The 24,746-nt window shown below is 36.1% G+C and overlaps 6 protein-coding genes and 1 long non-coding RNA gene across 10 annotated transcripts; 5 read left to right on the top strand and 2 right to left on the bottom strand.

The window, feature by feature from the left end:
- The first annotated feature begins 384 nt into the window (after positions 1–384).
- Positions 385–2,385, top strand: LOC110228235. Of its 2 annotated transcripts, XR_002331805.1 has the most exons (5): positions 385–1,033; positions 1,171–1,488; positions 1,580–1,817; positions 1,964–2,057; positions 2,303–2,385. It is a non-coding gene; the product is annotated as an uncharacterized LOC110228235 (long non-coding RNA). The 2 variants fall into 2 exon arrangements; XR_002331804.1 differs by having other exon boundaries at positions 1,171–1,817.
- Positions 2,386–3,218: 833 nt separating this feature from the next.
- On the top strand, positions 3,219–4,680 carry LOC9314286 (MATH domain and coiled-coil domain-containing protein At3g58410). Its single transcript, XM_002878172.2, has 4 exons — positions 3,219–3,325; positions 3,410–3,567; positions 3,855–4,156; positions 4,276–4,680. The coding sequence occupies exons 1-4, from the start codon at positions 3,219–3,221 to the stop codon at positions 4,678–4,680; spliced, it is 972 nt and encodes a 323-aa protein (XP_002878218.1).
- Positions 4,681–5,328: 648 nt separating this feature from the next.
- Positions 5,329–8,380, top strand: LOC9312531 (MATH domain and coiled-coil domain-containing protein At3g58210). Its single transcript, XM_021024857.1, has 4 exons — positions 5,329–6,045; positions 6,142–6,293; positions 6,424–7,286; positions 7,409–8,380. Exons 1-4 carry the CDS (start codon positions 5,939–5,941, stop codon positions 7,814–7,816), a joined length of 1,530 nt encoding a protein of 509 aa, XP_020880516.1. The 5' UTR covers positions 5,329–5,938; the 3' UTR covers positions 7,817–8,380.
- A 401-nt stretch (positions 8,381–8,781) lies between these two features.
- On the bottom strand, positions 8,782–9,987 carry LOC110228231. Its single transcript, XM_021024949.1, has 3 exons — positions 9,446–9,987; positions 9,073–9,361; positions 8,782–8,988 (listed from the first exon to the last, which is right to left on the bottom strand). The coding sequence occupies exons 1-2, from the start codon at positions 9,806–9,808 to the stop codon at positions 9,089–9,091; spliced, it is 636 nt and encodes a 211-aa protein (XP_020880608.1). The 5' UTR covers positions 9,809–9,987; the 3' UTR covers positions 8,782–8,988; positions 9,073–9,088.
- Positions 9,988–12,398: 2,411 nt separating this feature from the next.
- On the bottom strand, positions 12,399–13,542 carry LOC110228228. The gene is made up of 3 exons (XM_021024940.1): positions 13,278–13,542; positions 13,083–13,188; positions 12,399–12,995 (listed from the first exon to the last, which is right to left on the bottom strand). The coding sequence occupies exons 1-3, from the start codon at positions 13,340–13,342 to the stop codon at positions 12,399–12,401; spliced, it is 768 nt and encodes a 255-aa protein (XP_020880599.1). The 5' UTR covers positions 13,343–13,542.
- Positions 13,543–19,111: 5,569 nt separating this feature from the next.
- Positions 19,112–21,263, top strand: LOC110228226 (MATH domain and coiled-coil domain-containing protein At3g58400). 2 transcript variants are annotated; one of them, XM_021024931.1, is made up of 5 exons: positions 19,112–19,276; positions 19,680–19,818; positions 19,902–20,062; positions 20,245–20,468; positions 20,578–21,263. In XM_021024931.1, exons 2-5 carry the CDS (start codon positions 19,712–19,714, stop codon positions 20,980–20,982), a joined length of 897 nt encoding a protein of 298 aa, XP_020880590.1. In that variant the 5' UTR covers positions 19,112–19,276; positions 19,680–19,711; the 3' UTR covers positions 20,983–21,263. The 2 variants fall into 2 exon arrangements, with proteins under 2 accessions (XP_020880590.1, XP_020880589.1); XM_021024930.1 differs by lacking the exon at positions 19,112–19,276 and having other exon boundaries at positions 19,338–19,818.
- A 1,046-nt stretch (positions 21,264–22,309) lies between these two features.
- LOC110228229 (MATH domain and coiled-coil domain-containing protein At3g58380) lies at positions 22,310–24,698 on the top strand. Of its 2 annotated transcripts, XM_021024946.1 has the most exons (5): positions 22,310–22,657; positions 22,869–22,989; positions 23,075–23,235; positions 23,357–23,568; positions 23,740–24,695. In XM_021024946.1, the coding sequence occupies exons 3-5, from the start codon at positions 23,127–23,129 to the stop codon at positions 24,133–24,135; spliced, it is 717 nt and encodes a 238-aa protein (XP_020880605.1). In that variant the 5' UTR covers positions 22,310–22,657; positions 22,869–22,989; positions 23,075–23,126; the 3' UTR covers positions 24,136–24,695. The 2 variants fall into 2 exon arrangements, with proteins under 2 accessions (XP_020880605.1, XP_020880606.1); XM_021024947.1 differs by having other exon boundaries at positions 22,869–23,235; positions 23,740–24,698.
- The last annotated feature ends 48 nt before the right edge of the window (positions 24,699–24,746 follow it).

The following is a 24,746-nucleotide window of genomic DNA, read 5'->3' as shown; positions in this document are numbered from 1 at the left end:
AATGTTTATCTTCTTTCTGCACCTGCAATATTTCTATCATACTAGTGTCAATGAAATCACAGAGTAATCACTACAAAAAAAGCTCACATTGATAGCACTGTTTTATAGCACGATTTTCGAAATTGCTATCGAAGATAAAGTTGTAATTTGGTTTTGATATTATAGCAGTGCATAAATGCTAAGATATAGTTTTAGTAAGCGGAAAACTTTTTTCACTTACTCCGCCAATTACTTAGCCAATTTTTCACTTTTTCGAACTCTTTTCTTATTTTCTCCTTTTTCTTTTGTTCTATCTCTTTTCATTTCAACACTTGCTCGAAAACCCTCAAGCTTAATAATTCTGCCCTAAAATCTCTTATACACACTAACTCCATCATGTAGCCACAAATTAAACCCTCAAGCTTAACACTTCTGCCCTAAATTCATAGCCGCTAGCTGTGTAACTTACCGTCGGCCCTAATTTCAAATCTATTTTCTGGATAGAACTCCGATTGAAGGCATGTGTATCTTACTCAATTGATTTATTTCTTCTATTGTACTTATTTCTTTTGATTCGGTGTCGTGACAGTTCTATAAAGTTTCGATTTTGGTTTAACGGTGGGGAACGGAGATCTGTTAGGAGACAAGGTTTGATAGAATCGGCGAGGTTTCTGAGTTGTGCGAGTAGCGGACGTGTGATGAGGGAGCCATCTATGCTTGTGAGGGAGGCTGCGGCGGAGCAGCTCGAGGAGAGGCAGAGCGATTGGGCTTATTTTAAGCCTAGACATTCACGGTCTTTGTCGGCGACTTTACAGCCTAGACATTCACGGTCTTTGTTGCAAACATCGTCTTTCTTCTCATTTGATTCATTGCCGCTATTAAATTCAGCCGCCGCTTTTGGTGTTGATGGAGGAGAAGTTCCGTTTTGGTGTCGATTGAGGTTTCAGATTGGTCTAATTTGGTGAAGGAATAACCGAGAGAAGGCTTTGTACAATTGAGATGGAATCAAAACGATTGGTTTGGCGCAATTCCAGGAGCGTTGAAGGAGCTGCAAGTGAGTTCATTTTGAATTTTCAATCCTATTCTTGTTTAATATGTAGAAATTTGATTTGGTGATTCTCATAACAAGTGTTTTTATGTCAACGAGAATGTTAATGTAAGTGACTTGGATTTGGTTCAATTTTCACTAAGGAATCACGTTGGAGGGTAAGAGATGGAGATTTAATTTGGGGATTTAAAGGATTGAAGATGGAGAAGGCGAAGGATTTTGTGTTGATTTTTGAAATTTACATGCAGATGGTAGAACGATGCCACAAAGTTCTTGTTCGAAAGGCGCTGGAAGTGATTACAAGTTTATAGATGGATGGAATTTGTATGTCTTGATTTCACGATATCTTTCAAATTGTTTCTAATCGTGCCTGTTATTTGGTATTATGGATTGCAGATACTATAACTCACTTCCACCAATAACCAAGGTTTTACATGTTTCAGTTGATTGATAATGTGCATGTTGGTCTAAACGATTCTCTTTTACTTTGCATTCTTCTGTTGGATTGTGGCTTATGTGTTTTGTTTTCCTTGTTGTTCATTTTTTTTCCAGACCTTCATAAAAGGGATTTGACTGAATGGGAGGAAATTCAATGAAGATGTTGCAAATTACGTGTATGTTTGATTTTTGCAATCATATTGTTGAAAGTTTTCTTTGTTTTTATATCGTGTAAAGAGTTTATGCATATTGTGATAATTAGATATAAGTTAATAGATCTCAGTTTGTTTTTTTTAATTGGTTATATGGCTGGCCTGCAACTGCTCATTGGGCTGTTTCAAAATAGACAAAGGTAAGTTTGTTTTCTTTCTTTTGACTTTGTAATTGAATTCGATGAGTGTCTCTACTTTTCCTATTTTTCTTCAACATCATGACCCTTGACTGACTAAATATTTTTCCATGGAGCTGAGTGTTGATAATCGATTTGTGTATTTGCAGGAGTTAAAGTGAAGCCAAGAAAGTCGTTTACTCTTAAGGCTACTAAAGCAACATGAATAAGAAGACGTCACCTGTCCCATCTTAATATACATGGGTAAGTTTGTTACTTCTAAATTAGTACTTGTAGTTCTTTTTGACTTGACTGATCTTTGGCTTATGCGACATTGGGGCATGAAATTAAATCTAGGGTAGTCAGACAAAAAATATCGTCTTAGGTCACCACAACAATCACTCTTATGTACTAGTATGTGAATTATCTAAACCAAGTTGACATAACATCTTCTACCTAATTTTCTTATCTGACAATATTTCTCACTTTTTATGTCAAATTATATGCAGCCAATGCAAGAAGATGAGCAAGCTTGGATGGGTTATATCTCAAGAAGTTAGTTTATCCTTATGATGTTAGTTTTATTTTGGTTAGACTTAGGTATACTTTCGATGTTAATTAGTATAATGATTGGTATGATGTTATGTAAACATTGTTCAAAATTTATGAAATATTAAAGTTTTTCTATCCAATTAAATAAATTCTAAAAACAGGATTCAAATATAAGAATTATATAAATCAAATTGTAAGAAAAAATTGGAAAAATTCATAAATTGTTATGAACAACTAAATAATGGCATTAAATTATTGCTATGAAAAAGTAAATAATAACACTAATAAAGTGCTATTGTATATGAAGATACTATAGCAGACAAAATTAATGCTATCGTAGGTGGGGCATCTACCATAGCTGCCGAGATCATAGCAGTTGTAATTTCGCTATGTATTACCTACGATAGCAGTTTTTCCCCGCTATCAATATACGTTTTTCTTGTAGTGAATTCAACTTCTGTACTTCCTGATTACATTTAGACTAGTGCTGCATTGTTGGAGTACAGTGTTTGTGCCTCTCTCTCTCTCTCTCTCTCTCTCTCTCTCTCTCTCTCTCTCTCTCTCTCTCTCTCTCTCTCTCTCTCTCTCTCTCTCATATACTTATAAAATAATTACTAAACCCTAAGTCTTGTTACTTGTGCAATACTCATAAGATACAAGAGAATATATGTATAAATATAGATATAGGATATTTCTATATATAACTAGATATCCTAATACGTAGTAGATTCTAATTTAATTCTGATGTTGCTCGATACAGAGTTTGATTGGCATATCACTTTGGATATGTGTGTGTGTTATAATCAGTCAAAGAGACTTCTTTTCTTCAGGTCTTGTAATTTGATTTGGAGTAAGCTTTTTGTATATTGATCGATGGCAAAGCAAGGTTATAAGAGGTTCGCTTGGGTGATAAAGGACTTCTACTCTTTGCAATGTGAGAAGTGTTACTCTGTTCCATTCCTTATTGGTGACTGCAAATGGTAAGCTATTTTCAAGCCTTTTGTTTAGATATAGGATCTATCATCCATGGTTATTGGTGACTTGTTTTCTTTTGCTTTTTTCAGGCGTCTTTGTGCTTATCCCAAGGGAAGAAACGTTAATTACTTGTCTCTGTTTCTGGATGTTGTTGATTCTGAATCATTGCCTTCTGGATGGAGCAGATACGTCAAAATTCGTCTAACCGTGGTAAAACAGGTTTCGGAAGAGCACTCAGTAATAAAAGGTGATTCTTAACTTGAGTCTGCTAGCTAACTGGTTGATTTAAAAAAAATCTCAATGACCCTTGTCAGATTAAGTGGTGTAACCATTTTAGATAGATGCATCCTTACATACATTTTTTTAAATCTGAAAGAGGTTTTGTTATGAACCTAGTTAATATTTATGATGTTTTGTAAAAAAAAAATTGTGTTGAATTCTATAATGGTATTTCAGTGATGTGAGAGATTTAGTTCAGTAAATATTTTTGCCAAGTAATGAACACTAATGTTAAGTAGTACTTTGTTCGATCAGAAACGCATCGCTGGTTTGATGAGAAGCATTTGGGCTGGGGTTTTCCAGCTATGCTTGACCTCACCAAACTCCATGACGAGATGGATAGGTTTCTCGTAAATGGAGAACTCGTGATTGTTGCAGATGTTCAAGTTCTTGAAGTTGTTGGCACTGTAGATGAATCGGCGGAAAGTGAAGAGGCATCTGAACCTGTAAGCAAGATGAAGGTAGATGATGGTGCAAAGTCTATTGATTTGCTCAGCCAGACTCAACAAGTGAAGGAAAGCATTGATGTCAATGGGTTTCAAGTTCATCCTTCACAGGTAAGAATGGTGGAAACTTCTTGTTACTTCACAAGAGCGAGATCATATCTTTTTTTGTTCCCAGATCTCCAAAGATTGCTCTCCGAATGCTTTATACTTCCTTTGTTTTTCACTCTCAGGTGGAATCCGTGAGATGTATTTTTGAAAAACACCCAGACATTGCAATAGATTTCCAAGTAAAGAACCAACATCTGAGGAAAACATTCATGAATTTCCTGGTTAACGTAATCGAGACGCTGTGCCAATCTCTTCAGGAGCTCTCCAAAGAAGATCTTTTGGAGGCAGACATTGCACTGACATACGTGAAAGATGCAGGATTTAAGGTGGATTGGTTGGAGAAGAAGCTGGAGGAAGTAAAAGAAAAGAAGGGGAAAGAACTGTCCGGTTTGCTCCAGCTCCAAGAAATGGAGGATAATTTACTGAAACTGAAGGAAAAATGTTCAGACCTGGATGCTCTAGTGGATAAGAAGAAGGCAGAGTTGTCGGTTACCAGAAGTCCGCTCTCATTCGATGATGTTGTTTGATCATTTCAATTTTTATGCTATTGGTGTTCTGATATCTTAATTTCTCCTCCCTTGTTTTAGAAATAAGTTTACTGAACTTGTGTGAGTTTGTGACAGCTTTGGTCTATTGAAATTTCGGCTACCAAATATGTCGTATCACTCAGTTTAAGTGCCTTGGAACATTTATCTTGGAAGGTTCTTAGGCTCTTGGAGTTCATTAACTAATGGACATAATGTTAGTTAATACTTAATACGCAATGGAGGGAGACTCTGTTTTTGAATATTCAAAAGTTAAAAGGCTTTTTGGTTTAGCATTGAGTTTGGTTCAAATACTGGTTTAGAATCGAATTTATTGTGGATTCTGAATACAGTATATCGTGGCTCTTGGTTCGGGAGTTTGATTCAGATTTTAAATTTGGACGATTTACTTCGAAATATAAAAAGAAAAGGAGAGTTGGCACATTAAATGAATAAGCAATATCTGAAGAGGCATCTGAACTTGTGACCAAGAAAACTAAGAAATCGTTAAAATTTGTGTTACTTTACAGTAGAAACACGATTAAAATGAGTAACCCTAAAAACAATTAGTATGTACCATTTTAATCGTGTTTCTACTGTAAAGTAACACAAATTTTAACGATTTCTTAGTTTTCTTACCTGTTTGACATTGTTTCTTTCCTTTATTGGTGAAGTTTTCTTAAGCAAATCATTAGCTAGAGTTACTTGTAGTCTGTTTATCAAGTCTCCAAAGACTGATGTTTCCACAATTCCACTTGCAGGTAGAAAATTCTGTGAAATGCAGTCCAACGAACAAACGTCTGTGGATAGCTTTTCTGGTTATCTTCTTACTAATCGGAGCTCTCGCATGAGGAAATTCTTGGCTGCAAAAATGAAAATTTATATTTTAGAGAAGAGGTGATCAGACGTGGAACCTCTCATTTGGTGAAGCCGTTATATAATGCTCGTTGATTATTATTAGGCCTTTTGGTATTTTGCCGTTTATTTGCTCTGTCTTGTTGTTTTAAGTCTTCTTTGTAAGGTGTGAAACCAACTCATGGTTTAGTTTAATTAGTTTCGGTTTAATTTGGTTGAGACCGGTTTGCTTTAATTTTGTCTGGGTCGGATTACGGTTCTTTGACTTGTTTTGAAAGTTTTCCTTAAAACCCTAAACACTACGACTGATCAATTTGGGTATCAATATCATCAGATTCAGTTTCTAGGGTTTAGTTAGTTCTTTCCTTGTTCTCTCACACACAGTTCCATTGCGAATCCTCTTTTAATGTGCGAGCCAGTGGAGAAGCGATTTCTATGGGTTTTGAAAAAGTTCTCAACTTTGAAAGACGAGTGTTACCTCTCTCGCCCTTTCGTGTTCTCCGGCTGGAACTGGTAATTGAGAGAAACGATTATCAAAGATTTCTAACCAATTTCCTCCATTCTATTTTGGATTTTGGGAATTGATCTTTTGGTGTGGTTCCTTTGCAGGCGTATTATTGCGTTTCCCAACAACAAGGGACACTTGTCTCTGTATATAGGTCTCCTAAATCCTGAATCTTTGTCATCAATTTGGACAAGAAAAGTGAAGTTCCGTCTCACTGTAGTGAATAAGATTTCGAAAGATGATACCAAAGTATTAGGTTAGTCTCTTCATATAGGGCCTCATCATTCTCTTATGCCTCTCTGTGTGTTTTCTTACAATTCTTTTATGGTTAAGATCACTCGATGAGACAACATTTTAATCTCTCTTATTTCTGATGGACATAACAGATGGGCAAAAACTTTTCACTGCACGTAACCACAGATGGGGTTTTAGCAAGTTCTTGCGCTGTCATAAACTTAGAGATGATGGATTTTTGGTGGGTGACAAACTCATTATTGTTGCTGATGTACATGCTTTACCAACATTTAGTACCCCAGAGGAGTTTGAGAAGTTTTTGGAATCTCTGAGACTCATGAGAGTCTCTTTTAACAGATCTAAGAGAGACTCTTCCTGTCAAGTGGTGCAAAAAACTGAGAATACTGCATCTCAAGAGATTTTGGATGATGATGACGCATCTGAAGATGGTGATGATGATGATGGTGCATCTGAAGATGATGATAATATCTCCTCCGAAGAGGATTCAGATGATGGTGGCTCATCTGAAGAGGGTTCAGATGATGATGATGATGCATCTGAAGAGGGTTCAGATGATGATGATGATGCATCATCTACAATTTCTGATGATGAAGGTAGGGGAAAAAGTCCCTTGAACCAGTTAAATGATTTGAAGGGCGAATCTCTTAAAGTAGGGAATCTTGGTATGAGGTGTAACAATGTGGCATCTAAGACTGAGGTTTCCAATGTGGATAATGATGATGCACCTCAAGGGGCTTCCCATGATGATGCATTTGAAGATGGTCAGGGTGATGATGATGATGCTTCATCTCTTCTTTCGAGTGTTAATGATAAAGATGTAAGTTCTATAAACAAACTGAAGTCCATGGAGGATGCTTCGAAGACAGTAGAAAATGGTGATACAGGGTGTACCAATGTGGCATCTGCTACGGAGGCTTCTAATGATCTGCTCAAGGAGATTCAACCAGTAAAGGAAACCATGGACGTTAATGGTTTTCACGTTTTTCCTTCACATGTAAGAATGAATCCATCTTCTCTTCTTTTTAGTCTGAAACTGGGAACCTCCATTTCTCATGTAGTTCAGGTTTTAGTCTCACAATCTTGTTCCAATATAGTTTACCTTGTTTTCACTTGCAGGTAGAATCGGTGAGCCATATCTTTAAAAGACACCCGGACATAGCATTAGGCTTCCGTCCTAAGAACCAACAGATCAGAAAAGCTTACATGAATGAACTCCTTAGCGTCATCGATATGCTGTGCCAGCCACCGGAAAAGCTCTCCGAGGATGATCTGAGGAATGCTGATGAGACACTTGTTGATCTGATTGATGCCGGCTTTAAGTTGGATTGGCTGAAGACAAAGCTGGATGATATCTCTGAAAAGAAGAAGATAGAGCAGGGTAGTGGTGCCCGGCTACAAACAATGGAGGAAGAGCTGCAGAAGCTGAAACAGATGTTCTTGGATCTTGAAACTCAGCTGCAAATGGAAAAGGCAGAGGCTTCGGCCGCGAGAGCTCCTCTCTCGTTCAACGATGTTGTTTGCTGATTTGCTAGGAGTACTTAGATAAATCATTGTCTTTTGATGACTCATGACAATTCTTTTGTAAGTCGGAGGTAGTTACATTAACCTGAGAGGTAATTTTTAAAAATCATTTGAATTATATCTGGAGCTGAATTTAGGTTCTTCGGGCTAAAAATGCCTTTCAGTCACCAGAGTTCGAGATGGAGAAGGCAGAGTTTTCAGCCACCAGAGTTCCTCTCCTTCGATAATATTGTTTGATCACCTGAAATTCTTTGGCGTTCTTGATGTTCTGATTTCTTCATCTCTGTTTTAGTTTTGAATTTGAAGAGATATAGTTTTCTTGTAAGATAGATAAATTAACTTTTATGCAGGTTAGAAGTTGTCGTTTTTTTTGTTTGTGAAATAGGTATTTTGCGGCCGATGATTAATTAAAACTTGAGCAACCAAATTTTCTTTGTATCTGAAACAAATCTTCTTTTGGAGAGTTCTCAAATGGATATGAATCTTGACAATAAAGAGAGTGGCACTTGAAGGGTCCGTGCCTAAACAGCTGCCTTGAGGGAGACTCCTTCAATGCACATTGGTAAATCCATTCACTACAAGAAAAATTTACATTCTTAGCGCGGAAAAAATGCTATCATAGGTAATACATAGCGAAATAACAACTGCTATGATCTCGGCAGCTATGGTAGATGTCCCACCTACGATAGCATTAATTTTGTCTGCTATAGTATGTTCATATACAATAGCACTTTGTTAGTGTTATTATTTACGTTTTCATAGCAATAATTTATTGCCATTATTTAGTGGTTCATAGCAATTTATGAATTTTTTCAATTTTTTTTGATAATTCAAATTGGGTGCTATAATAGATCACTATACAATAGCAAATATTTGTTGCGTTAATTCATGTTTTCATAGTGCCATCTTTAAAAATATAACATGCTATCATATGTAATATATACTTATATATATATATATAACCTGTAAATTTAAAATGAAACCATTTATAACATCTCAAAAACATTCCAACATACTTAAAACACTTCCGCATCATACCAAACACAATTCCGAATCCAACATACCAAAAACAATTCCAAATCCAACATACCAAACATTAAACATTCTGAATCCAAAATACATAAAGACTAGTCTTAACCTAAATTAAGCTAGCTGGACCAAAGTTGCTTCATCCCCTGCAATTAATAATGGACATTGTCTTATATTAGTTTTGCACCTGAAAAACCAAAAACACAATTATCAAAATAAAAAATACTTACCTCAGTTGGACGATAGTCAATACATGACCAAGTTATCAGTTGGCCATGCGATAAATGAACCAAGTGCATCTTTCATATACTCAATCTCATATGATGTCCTCCAAACCGCTGCATCATCTACCTGGACTATATCTACCAAAACTTGCGCAGCATTAAGACCCAAAGGAGCACAGTGTACACGTCTCTCTGGATCAGTTGAAATCACCCGTCCTTCAGCAACAACTTGCTTCCTTTCTTTAATATCCAGTAACATACACTTCTGATTTTCCTGTATAGCTCCTTTTTTCCGCTGACAAGTTGACCATATTAACCAATTACTACAGTAAAATGAGACAGAACCATAATCAACTTTAGAACATATAAAATAAGTTACCGGAGATCTTCGAAGAGGCCGGGACGGTGCAGCTGTTTGAGTTTCCACTGCATTAGCTTTTGGAACTGTTGTTGGAGACTTCTCACATGATGCTGAGATTGGTTGCATATGCGACTTAGAACCTGTTGCTGCGGATTTTTTACTTGCTGATGCTGATCTTCCATGAGCTGGTTGCGATTTAGAACCTGTTGCTGTGGATTTTTGACTTGATGATGCTGATTTTCCATGAGCTGTTTGAGTAGATGCATAATTCTGAATAGGAGATAACCGGCCTGTTCCATCTGGGTTGTTTTCGAAGACAACTTTGTTGAAAGGCCATGCTACAAAGGACATTAAACAGTCTTCTATGTATGTAACATCCATTGTAGGCCTCCATATGAATGTATTGGCTTCATGTACCACATCAACAAACACTTTTACAGCCTTTGGTCCGAGTGAAAGTCCATTCACCAAAGCTTTACGATCTTGCGTGGTCCAACGGCCTTCAGCAACAACTACATCATCGTTAGACAGATCAAGTAGTTTGCATTTGTTCAAAGAATTGGCTCGTGTGCCCTGTTAAACGCATAAAACAATGTCAGAATTTTAAATCATCAACAATCTGTATAAGCTTATTAATTAATGAACAAGTTAGAAACTTTACTAGTGGTGCCATGTCTTCTTCCTGAACCCCCTGTTCTAGACTAACACACTTCGTGGCAGGCCATGCAATCATATGCCCAACAGATTCTTCAATTGTTGACATTCCCATAGTATTTCTCCAAAGGAATGCTTCTGGTACCGTGGCAGTCTCAACCAAAACTTTATAATCTAAAGGACCTAAACGTGTCCCATTCACAACATCCTCTGGATCAGTAGATATAATACGTCCCTCAGCAACATTCGCATCATCACCAGCCCAGTCAATCAAAATACACTTTGGTTGTGCTTTTTTGTTAACACTCTATGCAGATTTAGAGTAGAAAAAAACAAGTCAGACTTTATAGTTATAAAGAAATCAATTTCATGGATTATTAATCACTTACCCCTGCAGCAGATCTAGAGTTTTCACCAACTTCAGTTTCTTGTCCCTGTGACATGCCAGAAAAAATATTAACTTTTAATTTATGTTACAACCCAACAGCTTAATGTACAAAAAATACAAAAGTGCATTACCTGGTTCTGCAGTTTACCAAGTTTATTTTCTAGCTCATTAACCTTGTCCTGGAGATGAATTTGTTTCTTTTCCATTTCAACCATACACTTGTGATTAACTTCGAAACAAGCTAATTTCGTCTTAGTCATATTTCTCCCCATTGCCCTCATTCGACCGGGATTATCAGGTCCTAATAGTTCGACAAGTGTATCTTGTCCTTCATTTGTTTCAACAGAATTAACAAGTTCAGCTGCCTTTTTCTGCAAATTTAGTTACATATCAAAAACAATTCCAAAAATCTAAATCTATACTGAAAACCAAATTCACGATGTACATAACTTATAACTTACAATTTTTTCAGCTGCATCAGTATTCACTGGTGTCCCATCCTTTCTAGTACGCGATCTCACCCACACATCAGTTCTTGTCACATCAGAAGGATCTGATTTCTCTCGTCTCTCTTCTTTCTAAACAAATAAAAAAAATAGATCATTCAAAATACTTGTTAAACTGATGAGAATTAATAATCCAAAGCATTTGGCGTACCAAGTCTTCAGCTAGTCTAACCATTCCTTTGCGACTACAAGTGTGTGGAATTTGTAGGCTCTTCCTTTTCTTATAGCTATCACTCACAACCTAACACATGATTATAGATATGTCATATTATTCATAAACAAACATAAAGCTTACTTACTTCAGAAAATAATACCTTAAACTCAGGACTAGTTTTGAGCTTGACAAATTTACGCCAAGCAGCTTCAGTAACATTCTTAGGTCGCAGATCCATCCTTTCTTTCAAAGTCGTAGCTTCATTAACTTCCCTAACCACTCGTGACTTGTGTGACCTCCACAAATTTCCCATCTGTTCAATCAATGCTTTCTTTTGGTAATCTTCTTCTACTTCAAACCTTGACTGCAATCAATCAAGGTTTTAAGAAAAAAACATTTCAACCTGGAAAGATTAAGTAAATAGATGTCAAATTACAGAAAAGTTTACCTTGACAGACATCCAGAGCATTGTCTTCATATCCTGAGGGACTTTTGGCCAACTTTCAATGGATACAGGAACGTGTTCTCGCACAATTATACCAAGATACGTTGACAACTTAACAGACCCATGACCATAATGTTCTCCCATGAAAGTGAAGTTAACCTTTAATCTGCTATTTGGATTCCTGGCGATGTCTCTCAATCTTGTTGGTCCTCGCTTTCTCTTACCTGTAGGTTTAGCTACATGATCGTGCTCGTCAGTCCCATCATTAACTCCTGGCTGATCTTCTACAGGCTGCTCTTCTAAAGGATGCTGAGCCTGCTCTTCTGAAGGCTGAGCTTCTACAGGCTGCTCTTCTGAAGGATGCTGATCCTGCTCTTCTAAAGGCTGAGCTTCTACAGGCTGCTCTTCTGAAGGATGCTGATCCTGCTCTTCTAAAGGCTGAACTCCTTCTAGACGCTGGTTGTGTTGTAAGTTATGATCAGGTTGTGGCGGGTTTATTGTACCCAAGAATTCTGGCTCTTCAGAATCTTTCTTCTTTTTTCTCCCTCCACGGTTTGTTACTTTCTTTGGTCCCATGTCAACTCACCTGAAATAAATGAAAGACAATAGGGTTAATTAAACAATTACGAAGCAGCTGTCATCAGATATATAGCAAATGGAAACACAAATACAAATCAAACAATTACCAAGCAGTCAACAGACGTAGCAAATAAAACAAGAATGTGAATGCCAAACAAACACAACTAAAAATAAAATAATTACCAAGTAGTCATCAGACATAGCAAATAAAGCAACAACAATGTAAATGACAAACAGACTTCATTTCAGACAAATATGCCTTCACAATCAGTTCGGGCATTTTCAGATTCATCCATGTGAACATCCATGTCCACATTTGCTGGTAATGGTCCAATGTCTGCAATTCCATCACCCAAATCTTTATTATATCTTCTTGAAGGAACTTGCATAACAACATGCCAACTTGATTCTGCGTCTTCCCTTAAGTAAAACACCTGCTTTGCTTGCGATGCTAATATATATGGATCTTTTAAAAAAGAGACTTGACTATGATTCATGTTAACTAGTGTGAAACCATCTTCTATCTTAGCTCCATTACCCATTACTGCCCAGTGACACCGGAAGAGAGGAACATAAAAAACATTATAATCTAATAGTATGATGTCTATCACTCTGCCGTAGTAAGATACCAAATCAACCACTTGTGAAGTATCTTTCGCACTAGCCCTACAAACTGCTGTTGCCTCATAGAAAACCCCACTATTCTGATTTTTCCTATCAACTAAACTTGTATGAAACCGTTGACCATTCACTATGTAACCTGTATATGACCGTGCCATATAACGTGGACCGTAAGCCAACCATTTTAAAACTTCTCCATGTCTGTCTGAATCAATTGGTATCTACGAGAAATAAAATATAACAAATCAGACACATACACATAAAAACATGAAATAACAACAGAAAATAGTAGATTTGATGTAACTTGCCTGCTGTTTTAACCAAGATGCAAAATTCTCAGAATGCATAGCCCATAAAACTGATGCATCACGTCGGCATCTTCCATTGGTGTCTTGTAGATGCTGAAGGTGCTCACTTGTACAATATTAATAATAAGAAGCTTAATCAGATACTTTATCATAAAACTGTAAATAATAATAGAACAAGAACTGTATAGAACTTACTCGATATAAGGTTCGACGACAGCCATATTTTGGATGACAGCAAGATGAGCTATTTTCTTATCCATTTCTGAGAGAGTTATGGAAGTGGCTGCGGATATAGGACGACCCTCTAGTATAGAACTATTCTCATAGTCAGTGTTTCTATCTAGTTTTTCATGTACGTTTGTAGACTTCTTTAAGAATTCACTACAAAACTGGACGCATTCTTCAGCCAGATAACACTCAGCAATACACCCCTCTGGTCTTGCAGGATTTCTCACAAAGTCTTTCAATTGCTAGCCTAGGACCTTTAGGTAACAAACCTTTAAGTGCAACTGGAAGGAGTTGTTGCATTAATACGTGGTAGTCATGTGATTTCAGACCTGTCACTTTACATTCATCTACAGATACGCCTCTTGCTATGTTTGAGCAGTATCCATCTGGTCCTTTGAAATCAACAAGACGACTACATAAAATTTTTTTCTCTTTCTTCGATAGAGACCAAGGAGCTGCAGGTAGATATGTTCTTTTCCCTTGAATCCTAGGGTGCAAATCCTTTCTAATACCAAGATACTCCAGATCTTTACGGGCATTTAGACCATCCTTTGATTTCTTACAATGTAACACAGTAGAAAGAATACTTGCAGCCACATTCCTTTCTACATGCATAACATCTAAGTTATGCCTCACAGGAAGATCCTATAAAATACATAGAAGAAATACAATAATTAACTCTAACGTTAAACAAAGTTTAATGAATAAAATTTGAAAATTAAATAATATCGAAGTTTAAACATACCTCCCAATACGGTAACTTGAAAAATATAGACCTTTTCTTCCATCTTGATAACTCATCCTCATCTACATTTACTTCATCTTCTTCATCATCTTCCGACTCACTTGATAACTCCTCGTCATCAGACTCCATACCATTAGACTCAGTCTTTTTTCTCTTGCGTCCAGATCGTTTCAGATTTCCAAAGTCATTTTTGAAATTTTTCAGGTTTTGAGAAATTTCTTTTCCAGTCAATATTCTTCCCTTTATCCCTGGTTCAGTTTTTCCATCAAACCATGACTTCTTTAATCTGAAACTATGCGTTGCTGGCAGTCTCTTCCGATGGCACATATACACATGTTTTCGGCTGAACTTCAACCACAAACTGTCTGTATTTTTGCCACATAATGGACATGCCATCTGACCCTTTACTTTGCAGCCTGCAAGATTCCCATAAGCCGGGAAGTCACTAATCGTCCAAAGCAGCATTGCCTTAAGATTAAAAGTTGATTTACTAAATGCATCATATGTCGTCTCTCCATTGTTCCACAGATGAATTAGATCATCTATGAGCGGCTCTAAGTATACATCAATGCTGTTACCAGGCTGTTGTGGTCCAGGTATCAACAATGTAAGCATGATGTTCTCCTTCTTCATGCATAAGTCTGGTGGCAAATTATAGTTTACTAGCAAAACAGGCCAGCAACTATAGTTGTTGTTCTTCATGTCGAATGGATTAAATCCATCCGTTGAAAGACCAAGCCGCACATTTCTTTCTTCAGCTGCAAAGGAAGGATATTTCGCATTCATCTGAGCCCATGTTACTGAATCCACAGGGTGGCGGAGTTTTCCATCGTTGCTCTCGTTACTATGATGCCACCTCAAGTCCTTAGCCATCTCCTCAGATCTAAACATTCTTTTCAGCCGTGGGATTATTGGAAAGTAGCGTAACACTTTCTGTGGAACACCTTTCTTTACTTCACCATTAACCGTGTTCGTCTTCCATCTAGAAGCTTTGCATTTAGGACAATTCTCGAGATCCTTGTACTTCTTTCTGAATAAGCAGCAATCATTAACACAAGCATCAATCTTCTGGTAGCCCATATCAAATGACTTAAAAAATTTCTTCACATCATATAGTGATGTATGTAGCACATTGTCCTCTGGTAGCATCCCCGATAGTGTCTCCAAAAGATCATTGAAACTCTTGTCAGACCACCCATTTTGTGTCTTAAGTCTGAATAGGGACACAATTGCCGAGAGTTTACTGTGATTCACACAACTTGGATATAAGGGTGATGCAGCATCTGCAAGCTTTGCAAAGAAGTCATCTTCTTTCTTGTTCTCACAATCTGCGGTCTCATCAGGTTCATCATCTCCAACAAAGTCGTCATCCATGAACTCAGCAGCTTGATATAACCCATATATCTCATCCATTTGACTGAATTTACTGTCACCTTCAACCCCAGAATTTAACTCTCCATGATGATACCAATCAGACCGCCGCTTATAATCCTCATCCATACCTCTTCTAACAAGATGGTCAACTACAACACTTCCTATGTGACGATCTATATTACGACAGTCGATGCAAGGACATACAATCATATCACCATCTACCAAAGCCGCAGACACAACTCTTACAAAATCTGAAGCCCCTCTTTGATAAGCTGGATCAGCTCTTCATTTAAGAATGAAGAGAAAAAAAATAAAAAAGAAAGAAATAAAAAAAATCTACAAACCCCTATTGAAAACTTAACATCTATATAATTAAATTTAATACCTGCAAAGATGCACCCAATCTTTGTCCAGCATTATATGATATAAGCTTAATTTAAAACCTTTAGTATCCTTAACATCATATAAGAACAGAGTTATTGAAAAAATCAGACACATCAAAAAATAACTTTGTACTTTAAAACAATTCAGACACAAATATACCTACGTTCTTTTAGAGCTAGAGAGAAACAACCATATCACATATATTAAAACAATATAAAAAAACTCAAAACAAAACAGTATGTTTGAAACAACCTAACAGCATTAACAACAAACCAACCAGACAAAAATAAACAAACAAAAGAGACAAAAAGAAAGAAGCTACTAACCTGTCCTGTCAATGGAGATAAATAAAATCTTTAAACTTCCATCAATGCACTCAGCAACACTTGCAAAACATAATTGGAGAAAGAGTATAAGTTTTAAAAGTCATATTACAGTTTGATCTTAAAACGATTTATATAGTCAAAGTAATGAAACTGCAGTACAAAGACTCATCATAAGAGACAAAGAAAGAAGCTATTAACCTGTCCTGTGATTAGAGATAAAGAAAACCTTCAAAATTCCTTTAGTGCACTCAGCAACACTTGCAAAACATAATTAGAGAAAGAGTTTAAGTTTTAAAAGTCATTAAAAACGATTTATATAGTCAAAGTAATGAAACTGCAGTACAAAGACTCATCATAAGAGACAAAGAAAGAAGCTATTAACCTGTCCTGTGATTAGAGATAAAGAAAACCTTCAAAATTCCTTTAGTGCACTCAGCAACACTTGCAAAACATAATTAGAGAAAGAGTTTAAGTTTTAAAAGTCATAAAAACGAGTTATATATTCAGAGTAATGAAACTGCAATACAAATAATCATCATAAGAGACAAAGATAGAAGCTCTTAACCTGTACTGTGATTGGAGATAAAGAACAGCTTCAAAATTCCTTTATTGCACTGATCAACACCTGCAAAACATAAGTAGAGAAAGAGTATAAGATATTACTGTTTGATCTCATATAAAAACGATATATATATATATTCAAACTTTCATATACAAAACCAAAGTAATGAAATATCCAAGATACACAACCAAACTATAATCATCAAAACATGTTCTTAACTTATATACACAACCTATATGTAAAATGGTGGAGAAGCTTTGCTCGGATACAGAAAATAAAACTCATATCTCAAACAGACTCATAGCGTGTTTTACGAGCTTTAACAAGAAACTCAATTGGATTTGGTATGTCAATCAACCAGAGTCTGGCCTCAAAAGAAAACAATTTTCAATCACTCTTGTATCTCTTAATACTGACCAAGAATGTGTATTTCGACTAAACTAAAAAGTAAACCTTAAATTATACAGATTGAACAACTGGAGAAGGAAATAAGGGAAGTAAAGCAAGTTCTTTCTGACAAAAAAGAACAAGAAACAGCAATGCTTGTTTGAACGGATCTTAAACAAATGTTCTAAAATCAGATACATAACCAAAATTTTGTTCTTTCATTGCAAATGTTAACATACTAAGCTAAAACAAAATCGTAGAGACTTATAATGACCAAATCAAAACACATAAACAGATCTGAGCAAACACATAAACACATAAACAGACTTGAGCTAAACATGTTTGAGCAAACACATAAACACATAAACAAATCTCTTGCATGTCATAAAAAAACCCGTTTATTGTTCCAATTTCATCAGGAAATCGAAACACATAAACAGATTTGAGCTCCAATTGAAGATTTAAGGGTTTCGACAACTGGGTAAAGTGAAAGAGAGAGAGAGTCGGATAAAATCACCTTCAATTGGATCAGCTCTTCTGAGATTAGATCCGGCGGTGTTTCAGAAAGCGGCGACGGCGAGAGATTCCGCCGGAATTGGCGACGGCCGGCGATAGATTTGGAGATTTGAAGGTTTAAGGGTTTCGTCTCTCTAAGTGTTAAGAGAAGAAGAGAGTCGCGACAAAGTGTTAAGAGAAGAAGAAAGTTTTTGCGTTTTAGTAAATTTGGCTAAGTGTTTGGCGGTATAAGTGATTTTACTTCCCGCTTATTGAAACTCTATTATAGCGTTTATCAAATGCTATCATATGGTAAGCAAATTACAAACTCATCTTAGATAGCAAATGTGAAAATCGTGCTATTATTAGCTGCTATGAATGTACAGTTTTTTTGTAGTGATTATTTAATACGTAATTATGGCAGAGTATCAAGTTACGATGAGCAAAGGCTGTTTACATTCGCACACCTTCTTTCCATTAATCTTTTTTTTTTTGGTATCAACCATTAATCTTCATATATATATATATATATATATATATATATATATATATATATATATATATCTTGCCTTTAGAAGAAACTCACGAATTAGGTAGATAGAACTCCCTAGCTGGCTTGGTATGTATAGTCTCTTTTTTTCCCCGTTTCTTTTTGCATCTTTGTTCGTTTGATTTCAACAGTGTTCCTTTAGTCTTTGATCTCGGGGACCTTATCAGATTTCTGAGCATGGTAACTAGATATATATACACTATTTGGTAATTTTAAAACAAGTACTGATTTCTGGTTTCCTTTCTACATTCTGCAGTTTGAACGGGAGAGGTTCCTACTTTTTCGATGGGGAACAGCGTTGTGAGGATGGTCATGGAAATAAAGAAGATTTATAATCGCTATGCAGATAAAGAGGATTTGGTGCAGCATGATGACGTTTATTCAGAGGACTGGAGTGATTACTACGAATATGATAATGATTGGGATCATCATGATTATTCTTATGCAGATAACGACATGAGTGATTGTTATGCGTATGAAGAGGAGTCGGAGCCAGAGTTTGATTATGGAGATGATTCTCCTTTTGAGGGTATCTCTGCATCGTTAGTATATGGCTAGAGTTGAGAGAACAACAACTTAAAGCTCAAATTTTTAGTTTAAAGTGCTGATAGTCTGATGTATTTGAGTTTATGTCGTACTTGTTATAATAATCGTTGCATTAAGACTTAATTTTGTTACTTTCCGAGTTTAGTCTAAATTTCCCTTCCGTTTATGAAAATCCTTTGGTGTAAGTGTTGCAGTCTTTTATTTCTTGTACTTTGTTGGTTCTCTCCGGTGTGGTTATTAGTAAAAAGTTAAAAACCTTGTTTTATGGTTGGCATTTATGAAGTTGAATTTAATGCCACTATTTTCCTAAATCTCTCCTAAATTTAATTTGCAATCTGTTATTCCTAATTTATTTATATTTTCTTAACTTGTTATTTGATCATATTAAATTTATAAAGGTTTTAGTGAATCATTTTAAATTAGTTTAGATACGCTATTTTTTTTCATAATTATCAATATCATGTACATATGGTTTCCATAAATCATACTTTTTCTTTTTTAACATCTCAAAATCATACTTTTCTATATTTCTTTTCCATTTTTTTAGGGATTAAACAGGATACTTCTGGAGGACAAGATTTCCCAATTTTTGAAGAGGTAATTTTTGCTGATCTTTGTATGTGATTATTCTTAGTTTATACGTAATCTAAAATAATTTGCTATGCAGAAGCAAAATTTATAGACTGCTTGTATTATAGAAACCCTTTTTTCGATTGGTCAATTCTGTTTTTGTTAGTGAAAAATACAAATAGAAAAGGTTAATTAAGGAGAAGAAGTAAGAATCGAGCAAAAGAGTTAGCCCTAGGACCGAGAAGCAAAAGCGACTCGCATCCCTCGTGTAAAGGCTTTAGTGTAGTTCGAACTTATAAAGGCTTTGATCACATATTGGAATCTTAATTTCTATTTGTTTTTGCGACTCTAGATTATTGTTTGATTCTCCAACTAAAAAAAAATAGGGTGTCGGGTTTTAGGGTTTATCTGATCTCCATGTTCTTGCTAGTTTGATTGCAGAGGAAGCTTCATCAAGTATCAATGGGGAAGAAATTTAACAAGAAGATCACTTGGACGATTAAAGATTTCTCCTCTTTACCAGCTGACATTATTTACTCTGATCCTTTTGTCGTCGATGGCTGCAATTGGTAAGAAGATTTAGGTTTAACCGTTTAAGGGGATATTCTTCTCCGTTTTGCTGATTCTTTTATATTATTTGTGTTTCATGCAGGTGTCTAAGTGCTTATCCTAAGGGATATAACTTTATTGGTTACTTGTCTCTGTATCTGGAAGTCGCCGATAATGGAGCATTGCCTTTTGGATGGAGAAGACATGCACGATATACCCTAACTATAGTAAATCAAAACTCGGAAAAAAGCTTCCAACAAAATGGTGATTATATCTCCCCACTGTGCTTTGCAAGAGCGTTTGTCTCCATATTTTATTTTAATGACAGTATTATAAACACAAGATTACCAGTTGGACTGTTACATTAATGCCACATGAGCATAGTTCAAATAGTGTGAATATAAAAGATGTAAATGAACTGATTATGATGTATTGTGATTTTGTAGAAGCAAAAGAGTGGTTTGACGACTCGACCCGATGGGGTTGTCCATCCATAATTCCCCTAAATGAAATTAATGCCAAAGATAGTGGATTTCTCGTAAACGGGGAACTCAAAATTGTTGCCGAGGTAGATATCCTTGAAGTTATTGGAGACGTAGATGTATCAGAAGGTATTTCAACAGTGAAAGAAACCATAGATGTTAATGGCTTTCAACTTCTTCCTTCCCAGGTAAAAAAGAATTGATGTTAATGGTTATATTATATGGTGCTTTTGAGGTGTCTACCAAAACTGTCTCTGAATACGAGATCGAATTTATTCTTGTGTTTTCATTTGGCAGGCAAAATGTGTTAGCCATATGTTTGAAAGACACCCAGCGATTGCATCTGAATTCCGCCCAAAGAATCCAAGTCTTAGGACTGGGTACATGAGTTTGCTACTCAGTCTGATTGAGACTTTATCCCAGTCACCTCAAGAACTTTCCAAGGATGACTTGTGTGACATATATATTGCACTTGGATATATGACAGATGCAGGGTTTAAGTTGGATTGGTTGGAGAAGAAACTTTATGAGGTGGCACAAAAGAAGGAGGATGATGAAGCTGGTGAGACTCGGCTACGAGAACTGGAGGAAGAGTTGAAGGACATGAAGCTCAAGTGTTCAAAAATGGAAGCTCTAGTGGAGGAAGAGAAAGCCAAGGTGTCGGCTGCAAAAGCTCCTCTCTCATTCGATGATGTTGTTTAATGTTCTTGTGTTTTTAGGACACTTGGAGGTTGGTTCTGCTTGGTGTGCCGGTCTGGTCGTTTATAGCATTTGGTTTCGTAATGAAAGTCCTCTTAAAACTTAGGGAAGATAAAAGAGACTCATGTCTTGGAAATTTTCCGCAATGTTGTCGAGACGAATCTCTAGGTTTCTTCTTGCTGTGTCTTGGCTTAGAAGTGATGACTCTTCTTTAAACTTTGGAAAATGAATTATCGTATGTCTAATTTTCCTCATGTAGTCTTTTGTAATGGAGTGAGTCCATTGGCTTTTGGTAAGAAATAGTCTTAAACTAAGTTACTTGATGAAAAAGTAATTTCTCTGTATCTGAACAGAGTGTGGTAAACAGGACAAATCCTTTGGTCAGACGATTCCCTGAACTCTGTGACATAAGAAGCTCACCATCTTCTTCTTGTAGGAGACAATACCACATGCTCATCATCCTCCAGAGACATTGATTGAAGTGCTATTTGCTCAGATTTTAGATCCATAACAAGCAGATAGATTGATCAATATGCACTAACGATCTTGAATGCAACGAACCACACAAATAAAACAGATTGTGCGGATATTAAAGAAATCTCCAACACACTGCTGAAAAGATCTTAGGAATTGATGAATATCCATTCAAATTGTTTCATATCTTCCAATTGATTTCGAAAGAGTCCGGCGAAACAATAAGAAGGTCTGCATGACTCTAACGTGATGAATATGATCAAAGATACTAAAGCAGCAAAAGAAGGCAAAGCTCTCAACGATTTCTTCACCATGTTTTCAAATGATCCAAATCGAGCATGTTATGGACCAAAACATGTGGAAGTTGCTCATGAACGAATGTCAATCCAAACACTTCTTATTACAGATGGGCTATTCAGGAACTCTGACGTAAAAACAAGGAAGAAGTATGTGGACTTTGTGGAGTCGGTGAAAAAAGATTCAGAAGGAGAGGTTTTAATATTTTCGTCCATGCATGCTTCAGGGGAACAACTGGCACAGCATACTGGAATTGCAGCTCGTCTCAGGTTCCCTTTACCAGATCTAGAAGATATTGAGATGTAACATATATATCTTCTTAAAAAATCTTATAGGTCTCATTTTCACTTCTGCTAGCTATAAGTTTTAGTTACTGGTTTTGTAATAAAGAGTATGACTTAAAAAAAATCTGTTTCAAGATTATATAAAAAGCGTCAGTTTAAATCTTCATTGACTTTAGAGTAATCCATTGTCTGGAAACTCTATTTTAGAGGGATACATTGGAGCAAAATTTCCTCTAATATAGAGGTTAGCATTGGAGATGGTCTAATACTTTAAAAATCTGTATCCTTTACTAAAAAATAAAAAATAAATCTTCATAGAGATCAACATAATGAGAAAAAGAAATTAGCAAAACCCCTTTTGAAAACGTTTGGCATCCCTGTTTCTCTATTTTCAATGCAAAAGGACCTAACCAAGTCTATTCACCTAAAAAAAAGGAAACAGAATCTCAAGCCTAAGTCTAACCAAACCAGGGTTTCTAGTTTCTTTCCTTATTGGAATTGGATTTCTCTTCTTTTGATCCAAAACATGTAATTTTCTTAGGAATCTCGTTTGTGAACTATTCGATCCAAGTAATTTGTTTTTTGAATTGGGTTCGTAGCTCTGACAAACTTGGAAAAAGTTGGTAAGAGTTCTGACTTCTGAGTCGCTCTCTCTCCTTTTTAACTCGCCTCTCAAGGGTAATCGCTTGGTTAACTAGTTTTAAGTAGTTTAGCCTACTGGCTGGAACTTCATATGGCTTTGCGTTCATAGTAAAATCTTTGTTAAAATAGAGAGTGTGTTTGGTTGGTAGCTAGGTATATGAATTTGGTTTAATTCTCTTCATGTTCTTGTAGTTTCATCGCGAGTAATGGAGAAGGAAGTTGACAAGAAATTTGTCTGACTGATAGATAATCTCAGCGTTTTTAGTCCTAAGCAGAGTCATTCTGATCCATTTCTGATTGCTGGCAGTAGATGGTAAAAACTGAACCAACTTTTGTTCTAAAAGTACTTTTCATTTAATTATGTTGTGGTGATTTGATGATTTTTTTTTCCTATGTAGGCGTCTTCTTGCCCTACCCAAGGGAAATACTTTTGAGTTCTTCTATCAGTATATGGGAGTTGCTGATTCTTGCCAATCACTGACTTCTACATGGAGAAGACATGTAAAACTTCGCTTAACTATAGTAAATGGAATTTCTCATAAACGCTCCATTGTGACAGGTGATTCTTCTATGTGTTATACATTTTGCAAAATAAGTGACTGATTTAGATTAGTTATTTAGTTTTAACGTTTCTTGCTAAGCTGTGATATTGATGTTTAATACTTGTCGTGATGATACAGATTCAGACCTCTACTTTGATGAGAATCTTCCCGCTTGTAGTTATCCAACAGTGCCACTCCCTTTCAACCTTCTTGCAAGAGATGCCGGGTTTCTGGTTTGCCGAGAAATAACAATTGTTATTGAGGTTGTTGCTCTTGAAGTTATTGACACATCAGATAATGATGGTGCCAAGTCTAATGATGTCAATGGATTTCAAGTTCTTCCTTCACAGGTAAGAAAGTGCTCAACTAGCTAGAGTATAGTTCTTAGGGGAGAGGTTGTGGTTTTCTGTTTTGCAATAATCTCTGATTTACAAGTCTTTGAGTTTCTGGATTTAAGTGGCAGAGTACTAAACTAGTATGTTTCTCTGTATAGTATGATATCTTTTTTTCTTCTTTCACAGGTAGAATCTGTGAAGCCCAAACATTGCATAAAAGACCGTTCAATGAACCCATGTCTGAGGACAACATACATGAATTTACTCCTCGGAATAATTGAGACGTTGTGCCAATTGCCTGGGGAGCTCTCTGATAGTGATCTGAATGAAGCATCCGTTGCAGTTTTATACGTGGCACAAGGTGGCTTTAAAGTAGATTGGTTGGAGAAGAAGGTCAAGGAAGTAAAGGAAAAGAAGAAGAATGTGGATACTGGTAAGGCTCGGCTGCAACAAATGGAGCAAGATTTGCAGAATCTCAATCAGAAACGCTTAGACCTGAAAGATCTTCTAGACAAGGAGAAAGCAAATGACTTGGCCGCTAATGCTCCTCTCTCGTTCAATGATGTTCTTAAGAAGTTTTAGACAAGGTTTTGAAAAACTGCCCTCTGATAAGGCTGAGATTTTGTCTGCCCAAAGATCCTCTATGATGTTGTCTTGACTTCTTTCTTTAGGCATTTGTGCTAAAGCATTATGAGCTTGAAGTTTTTTTTTTTTTCTTACTAAAACCTTAAAATTTAGGAAAGTTTAAGATGTCTATTATAGATCAATAAAGTAATCCCTTGAAATATATGCTATGAGATATATGCAAATCCCTTGAAGCTAAACTGTATCAAGTAACTACCCTTGATCACATCCAAACTAATATATACATATCTTATCCCGAATAGTAAATGTGTTTAAAATCTAAATTTTTGCATAATTAAGGAAAATTTGGAAACTGAGTGACAAGAGAAACAGAGTATCCCTGGTAAATCACAATGATTGGGGAAACTATTGATTATTTATAATATTGCATTAACTTATATACACCAATAGTTACACTAGTTTTCAATTCATGTTTCCTAAGCCATATAAAAGTGATTTACTTTCCTATGCGAAATGGATTTGCATTCATGTCTCTCTCTTTCTCTCCAAGATGTTTTGAAGTAGTACTTCATTGTATTATTGTAAGAGTTCAGAGTCTGAACCGTTTT

This window comes from Arabidopsis lyrata (genome assembly GCF_000004255.2).
Source record: "Arabidopsis lyrata subsp. lyrata unplaced genomic scaffold ARALYscaffold_5, whole genome shotgun sequence".
NCBI classification, from domain to species: Eukaryota; Viridiplantae; Streptophyta; class Magnoliopsida; order Brassicales; family Brassicaceae; genus Arabidopsis; species Arabidopsis lyrata.
The sequence above is the reverse complement of the archived record's forward strand: the minus strand, read 5'-3'. Positions and strand labels throughout refer to the sequence as shown.